Source organism: Lolium rigidum, chromosome 3 (assembly GCF_022539505.1).
Source record: "Lolium rigidum isolate FL_2022 chromosome 3, APGP_CSIRO_Lrig_0.1, whole genome shotgun sequence".
NCBI lineage: Eukaryota > Viridiplantae > Streptophyta > Magnoliopsida > Poales > Poaceae > Lolium > Lolium rigidum.
The window spans coordinates 51,023,970-51,032,202 of NC_061510.1; the positions used below are offsets into that span (position 1 = coordinate 51,023,970).

The window sequence follows — 8,233 nt, forward strand, 5'->3', positions numbered from 1 at the left end:
TCAGGGCTCAACCGGCGGAAGCATGAAAAATGCCACACTTATTTACTGGGACCCCGGAGAGAATCTTTGAAAGAAAATTTTCACATCCACTATGTGCATATAACTATATAAGAGTTCCAAACTGGATCTCTTTAGATAAAAGGATGCCACATTGATTTACTGGAACCCCATAGAGAACCTTTTAAAGGAAATTTTCACATCGATTATGTGCATTTCCAAACTGGGTCTCTTTAGATAAAAGGATTTTTTTGGTCTCGTGGTAACCTGATCTAGTCCTCTTACTGAACTTCCTTTCGGTCGGGTGCATTCACATGGTATCATCTTGCTATCTCACCCCGCCACAGCCACACCAGGTAGCACTTAGTTTTGACATACTACTACGGTACTGCAATATCTCCACCGAAATATTGGTACCATAATTCCGTATACGGGCCTTTCGGGATATCAATACAAAGTTCGTGGTTCGCTTTCCTGCAAGCCCTGAGCGGGCTTCAATTTCGGGCAAAGCCAAATTCCGGCCCATCCGGCGCGTCGAGAAGGAAGGACCTGATGAAGCCGTTAACCTTGCCGGCTCCCTCCAGCTGCAGCGCGTGACCTGCGTCCTTGATGATCTCCAGCCTGCACTCATCTCCCAAATGCCTACATCCAGCAATTGACGGGAAAACACAGCGAGTGTTAAACCTCTGCAGTCACCACATCAGATTCATGGAAGCAGCATGGTGCAGTGCAGAGTCCATGGGTGGTTTTACCTCTGCAGCCTGTAGCCGAGGTCGACAGGGAACACCTGGTCCTTGTCCCCCCAAAGGACTAGTGTTCGCTGATCGAATACAGCAGAACTGAACCGTGTTAATTACTTATATGAAATAGCAGGATATAAAGGGGAAATAAGATGTTAATGGAGGTTGCTTGCGATATGCAGCTAGCGGACCTGTGTGAGAACCGGGAGGGGATCGATGCCGGCTCCGTTCTTGAGCAACTCTCGCAGCAGCTCCGACCTCTCCTTCCTCTGGTCCACGAACATCAGCTGCAACAGAGCGCGCGTGTGCAATCAAAATTCAGTATATATAGACTACGGAGATGCTAAATAATATCAGGATGAACCCGGGTGAACTTGCATCCGTTTTCTGCAATATTTAAAAAATGCTAGTTGAAAACCTTAAAATTTTAAATTAAACGTTTCCATGTACATTCGTGTTGTCCTGTATTGACGTGTATTCAGTACAGAGCAAGGGCACCCATGACCGTGTATTTAAGTTGGATCGCTAACCCATCCTACACTGCAGAGTCTACACTGTTGATTGATAGCACTACCATCGTCGTCTGCTCTGCTGGATATCATATGGGTACGTCCCTGGTCCTCGGAACTTGCCGCCGTATAGGTACGTGGCACTGACGTGCTGCATATACTGCAGCTCGGAATAAGTTGATTTTTTTCATTCAAAATACACTTCTGGATCAACGGTGATGGCGGTGATGAAGATGCTAGCTAGCTTGTTCTTTTCCTGGATCGACGCAAGTTTGGGTCTGTTGCAATGGACGGTAGTGGTGTGTGCTAGCAAGTGTTTTGTACGGACGCGCGGCACGTGGACCGTGCAGAGAGACCAGAGGAATCGAGGGCGGCATGCACGTCGATCCAGATCTCAGCTACTCCCGGAGTGCAGCTGCTGTCCTTCTCTCACTCTGTCTCTCGTCAGTACGCTGACTGATTACTATCACGGTATCACCTCCATTCTATATAGTCCTTCCGGTCATGAAAATATATATTAAATTTGAATGTTTTATATGCTAAATAATATCTATATGCATCTAAATTTAAACAAATCTGAGATATCTTTTTATGAACAGACGTGGTATGTTTTTTTAAAGAGCATGATCATCCAAAGATTATGGAGCACAAAAAGATGACCGGAAGCATGACCATCCAAAGATTTTTCTACGCTACGCCAAAGTATGACCATCCAAAGATTTTTCTATGCTACGCCAAAGCATGACCATCCAAAGATGTTTCTTTTTTTTGCTACGCCATTGGTTATGGATGCATTTGAGTTTCGAAGAATTTTCTTTTAATTACAAGTTGGGTTGCAACTATAACTTTTTAGTTGCAAGTGAGGTTGTAACTAAAGTAAAATGCCTACAAACCTTTATATTTGCTTCGTAGTTTATGCTAACAATTAGTTAGAACATGTGTTGTAATTGAGATTCAATGATATCATGTGAGTTGACTGAGAACTAGTTATACCCATGATAAGTTAGTGCTCAGTCCATGGCATCGTGTTTCATGTACATAAGTTGCAAATTAGATTGCAACTGAGGTTTTTGATTATAAGTGCTGCTACAACCGAGATTCTTTTTTCATTTGCAAGTGGAGATGCAATTATGCAAAATTCTATAAACCGTTAGATTTGCTTTGTTATTGTTGCTACTCATAAGTTTTAACAGTGGTCTACAACTGAGATTTAATTACATCATCTGACGAGACTAAATAAATTTTGACTCGACTGAGAAGACATACCCGAAGAAAGTTGATGAAGACACGTGTAAAACCTAGCTCGCGCTAACGCAAGCACATGCATTCTGAACCAGCGGCATCGTCGCAAACAAGTTAATCTCATCATGCATGGTTAGAAGTATGTGAATCATCACCGGTCGAAAGAAAACAAAAGTTGCGTCTCACCGACCGAGGCATGCATAGTAAAATGAACCTAGCTAAATCAGACAAACAATCGATCTGGGTTCAAAAAAATAAAATAAAATAAATCTGAATCAGACAAACAGAATTACTACAGTACTAACAGCGCGCGCTAGCTAACCTGGATGAAATCGTGGAGCACGAAGTCCGGCAGCCTCGGCGGGCGGTGCATGGAGCGGCACACGAGGCGGCGCAGGCCGGCGGCGGTGTCCGGCAGCAGCGCGTCCTCGACGGCCATCTCCTCCCGCGCCGCCAGCGCGCTGATCTCCCGGGCCGTGGCGGCCACGGCGCTGGTCATGACGACGAGCCTGTCGACGCACTCCCTGGCCTCCACGGCCGCCATCCGGTAGGCGACGAAGCCCCCGTAGCTGATGCCGACGACGTGGTAGCGCGGCACGCCGAGGAGGCGCATGGCGTCGGCGACGCAGCGGGCCTGGAAGGCGACGGAGCGGAGCGGCGAGGCGGAGCGGGAGTGGGAGCCGAAGAAGACGAGGTCCGGCACGTAGAGGTGGAAGCTGCGGGAGAGGGCGGCGAAGTTGTGCGCCCACGTCCACTTGGCGTCGCCGCCGAAGCCGTGGAGGAGGAGGAGCGGCTGCTTGGTGGTGGTGGAGGACGGGGAGGCCGGGCACCAGAAGCGGAGCGTGGTGCCGTCCGGGCCCGGAAGGCGGACGGTGACGGGGCGGATGCGGAGGCGCGCCAGGAGGTGGAGGGTGAGCGCGGCGTCGCGGAAGGCGGCGAGGCGGAGGCGGAGGAGCAGGCGGACGAGGAGCAGCGACAGGGAGAGCAGCGCGAAGAGTGTCGACTGCTGCTTCATGGCGTTGACGGTGGCGCCGGTCGCCGCCGCGGCTGATCCGGATCGCGCGTGCATGATTACGGTCCGGCCGGAGAGCTGGATGGTGTCTCGTACGTTTGTACTTTGCAGTGCACGTCGTTCTTTCTCGGCGCGACCGCGATGTATATATACGACAGACTCTTGCTCGGTTGTGCTCTAGTCCTGCTAGCTCATCATCCTCAGATGGACTTGGAGTCTTGGACATATACACTAGTAACGATGTATAGATGATCCATGTGATGTGACGATGCGTGCACGCTAGAGAGGCAAGGAGTAGTTCTGCCGTGCAAATGCCGGCGTCCTCGACACAGTGTTCTGTCTTCGCGCGCTGCATATAACGCGGTCGGTGTCGATCAGTCCAGAACTAATCTCCTCTCTTCGACACTGCACTGGAGGTGATCTACTCCACTCAGTCAAATGTTTCTCGTTGCATATCTCTGTCGCCTCGCCTAACGGATTCCACAAGTCATAGCTGAACACGAGTGGACCGTCCGTTGCTATGAGCAACGTTTCAGGCATGCATCGATCAGTCAAGAATTAATCTCTCTTCGATAGTGTTCACTGTAGTCTAGTACTCCACTCACCCAAATGATTTCCATTGCATATATCTGTCGCCTCGCCTGACGGATTCAGAAGCGGGAAAATATCACATATGGCCCCAAGCTATATATGCGATACCATGATATCACTTTATAAAATTCAAATTTAAAAGGTTCTTAAAGTTTGAAGAAAATTTGTGACTGTTCACAAGATGTGTACTTACAAGCTCCAAAAAATTTAGAATAAAATTTAAAATACACATGGATAAATGAAAAACAAGTTGATATGTGAATAGTATCTCGTGCTTTTGTCTTTCTACGACACTATTCATGTTGGATTTACTCCCTGAGTCTCTGTGCATCTCATATTTTGTTCCGAAATTCTAAGGATTGTAAACACTGATCATGTGAACGCTAACAAAAATTTTTTTAGAAACTTCTAATTTGTAATTTTGGGGAGTTGTCCTATCAATCTATCATGTATAGCTTGGGATCATGCGGAGAAATGATTTTGTTCGGTGCACGGGACATCCCGCACACGAAATCACTATGTTTCGTTACGAATCAATACATCTCAGACTTCCAAACATAATGAAACTTAATGTGACTTCTAAACATAATGAAACTTAATGTTACTAGTCTGCATGAATCGCAAAGCATAAAACAATGTGAATCTAACGACACCCACGTGCCCGGAACCTCCCGTGCACTAGACAGTCCTCGCTGTTGGATCATATGATACTTTGCCGATGGAAGTCATAGCTGAACAGGAGTGGAGGAGTATGGCCGCCAACCAGCAGGCAACATGTCAGACTGACATGAGCGCTTTTTTGGGAACTATGCATGAGCATAACATGTATATATATTAAGAAGGGAGAAAAAGGCCAAAAAGGGTATATAGTACAAATTAAGCAGAATACAGGTTTGTGAAACTCGACCTGATCAAAAAGAGGAAAAAGCAAAACATACACGGCAGCCCTAGCGGCCTGACACCTACAGAGTGAAACGACATTTTCTTGCTATCGGCCACATCTTTGCTTCTGATTGTATCTGATCGATGATTTGCAAATTGGTTTGTAAACATTTTCGAACATCTACAACAAGCTCTACTACGATAAGCTTTGCTCGGCTTCGGGGATGGAGGGGCAGGACAACGGCGCGTCTTTGGCTCGTGCTAGTGTTTGTAGTCATCGCTAGTAGATCCAAGTACTAATTTGTAATTTACTTTACCTTTTGAAATATTTATACTAGGTTGATGATTATTAATAGATTGATGATTTTTTTGTAAAAATATAGTACATACTCTACAACCACACGAGTTCGGGTATTATTCCAAGCAGCTTCAATATTTGCGTGTCCCGCATGGCTAGTTGCTTGTCGGAGTCGGTAGTCTACGGCCGAGACGACGTAGGCGGTACGCACAATTACATCTGTAAGACTTTGCAAGTACAGTACTAGTGTTAGTCCACACAGAGCAGCATCAGATGGAGCATCAACTAGCTTTCCTCGTTGACCTCAAATCAGCGGACTTTTGGCTTGACTTCCAACGCTCGAAGCTGCGGCGTGGCTTCTACGGGCGATTCACAGTTCAAGTACACGTGGTGGTAGTGCGGCTGCCAAATGATGGGTGCATAGACCTAATTTAAGCTCGATCGGGATGGGTATGCATGAACTGCATATACATACTCCATTACTAGACAATCTATATAGCTTACAAATCCACTGTGCATTTCCTTGTGTCTACCAATGCATGATCATAATATTATTTAAAATGCCATTTCTTCCTTTCCGCAACAATTCTTTTCATGGAGCATGGTATTGAAAAAGATAGGAATTTGAAATTAATTTCATGTACTTTTGAGCAATTATTCGGTCCTAAGACTATTTTTCACAAAAAGTGAAAAATATTTGTTTCGGAAAGGACTTTCCTTTCCATTATTTGGGTATTTCTATTTACTACTGTCAATTGTGGATACTGAAGATCGTTTTGAGAAAAAAAGTAATCGAAATAACAACCTTTTGGTTCTTATCAACACTGTTCTTTACTAGTCTCCTCATGTTTACGTTAACCTTTTCTGAAGTTTGCAAAGGGGGTGCAAAAGAGAATGTACTATTACCGTCCAAGATTTCTTTTTAACATTGTGATGAGCATAAGAGAAAATATAAACTAACTACATAGGACATTATTTTTAGACGCAAAGATCAAGTTGGACTCGTGGTTGGAAATATTGAAATAAAAACAAATGCTTACTTAACAAATGGTTGTTTCAATTTTTGAACAAACAACACCTTTGGCAAGAACTACCCGCAATAAATATGTTTATGCAAAATTTAATCCAAATTGTAAAGGTCTCGTGAGGGTTAATTAAGAAAGACTTCTTTAAATAGAGGATCCTTGTACGCTTTAAAATAGATGTAACACTCATTTTTTAGAGGACATGTAGCCTTTGCACGGTGTAACTCGTCCGTCCCTGTTACGGTCTTCTAAATGCAATATTCAGTGGACCCGTTGCTAGAACCTCCTTAACTGTCACATGCACGATTAAGCATATTGGCGAGCAAGCATGTCACTTCCAAACTAAGAGCATCTGCCTCCAACGACGCCCCATTTGTCCACGTGATTAAAAAAATAGCTCCACATGGCCTTGTTTGGCCCAACCTTCGGGGTGTCTAGGGTGCCAGACACGCTCAGACACCATCACCACAGACACCATCACCACGTAAATAGAACTTGATGATGTTATAGTTGGTATCAAAGCCTAGGTTGTAGATATCTTGACAGACTAAAGAAAAAGATAACATGCTATAATCATATTTTAATTTTTCTCTTGGCTGCCTAACAATTGAAGTTTGATTCACTTAACTATTTAAAATTCAACACACAGTAGGATTGGGGTCATGGGATATGCATATCATTTATTTTTCCGCTTATCTTGGTCTTATGTTTGTGATCTTATCCGTTTGAATAAGGATGCATATGGTTGATGTGATTCTTTTTTGTTGATTGTTGATATTATGTTGTAGTATGCCACCGAGAGCTGCTAGGGTTTGGGTTCGTGGCTGCGCTCGTGCTAGGCGAGGCCTTGGGTGGACATAGGGACGAATCAGAAACTGATGTTAAACAAAGTCATAATGGGAAAATTGGTTATGGAGATGATGATTAGGAGATGATGCTAAAAGATTGGTTATCCATAAATGTTGGTGACTTCCATGGGAATTGGCACCAATGGAGGAAACATCTTGGCTGAATACCATGAAGAAGTATATGGAAGCTTTAGAGTTATCATGGTGGATCTATCTTATCATCGGCACACACTGTCGTGAAGCCGTGATCAACATTGTTTAATGCCGCACCCACCACGCCGGTTTCCTAAGCGAGCGTTGTCACTTCCCCACGCGTCGCTGCCATTGAACCGACACTGGCGTTTTTTGACCGAAAAAAGTAGGAGAGGCTCCTACTGGTATTTCATTAATCAAACACAAAGCTTTACATGAGAAGGTGTGAACACCTTTTTATAAAAGATCTAAGAAAAAATAGACTCTATCTATAAGACTGAGAATGGAATCTACTAGGTTTTAAGGAAACCTTAGCAATTGAAGATCACATTGCATTCTTGCCCTCCAAGATGACCAAGTCGGCCTAATACTTTTGAAGATGAAATCGTTTCTTTCTTTTCAGATTCCTCATGCTCCAATGATTAATTTCTCAAAGAAAACCGACACCGACGTTAATGCACACCAGCACTCCCACCTACTGCCCGATCGCTTTATATATCAATCCTTGCGCGTTGCGTTGCCATTCTCCACCAGCGCGGCGACGCCGTCCCTCCCACTCCTCACCTCCGATGACATGCATGTTGGAGGCAATATAGTGAGCCACTGGAAAACACGGCCTTCCGTGCAATAGGTGGCCGTACTTGCCCAACACGACAACAATGGGTTGTCATACAACATAAGGGCGAACAGGTGGAAGCCGAATGTTGGCGGTAGGCCCATGCCACCAATCCCCACCATGGTGTGCTGCATGGAGTACATCTACCACCGCCAGGAGTGGATGACGATGACGCAGTGTGCTAAACCATGGCTCCACCCTAACAACGAGCATTAAGTCCAGCAAACACTAGGTTTGAATGGTCAGTAAAAACCGTTAGCATGTTTGATGACCCACAAGTA

The 8,233-nt window shown here is 45.0% G+C and overlaps 1 protein-coding gene across 1 annotated transcript; it reads right to left on the bottom strand.

The window, feature by feature from the left end:
* Window positions 1-297: 297 nt before the first annotated feature.
* Window positions 298-3,557, bottom strand: LOC124694821 (2-hydroxy-6-oxononadienedioate/2-hydroxy-6-oxononatrienedioate hydrolase-like). The gene is made up of 4 exons (XM_047227758.1): window positions 2,811-3,557; window positions 929-1,024; window positions 750-817; window positions 298-639 (listed from the first exon to the last, which is right to left on the bottom strand). The coding sequence occupies exons 1-4, from the start codon at window positions 3,555-3,557 to the stop codon at window positions 492-494; spliced, it is 1,059 nt and encodes a 352-aa protein (XP_047083714.1). The 3' UTR covers window positions 298-491.
* Between the last annotated feature and the right edge of the window lie 4,676 nt (window positions 3,558-8,233).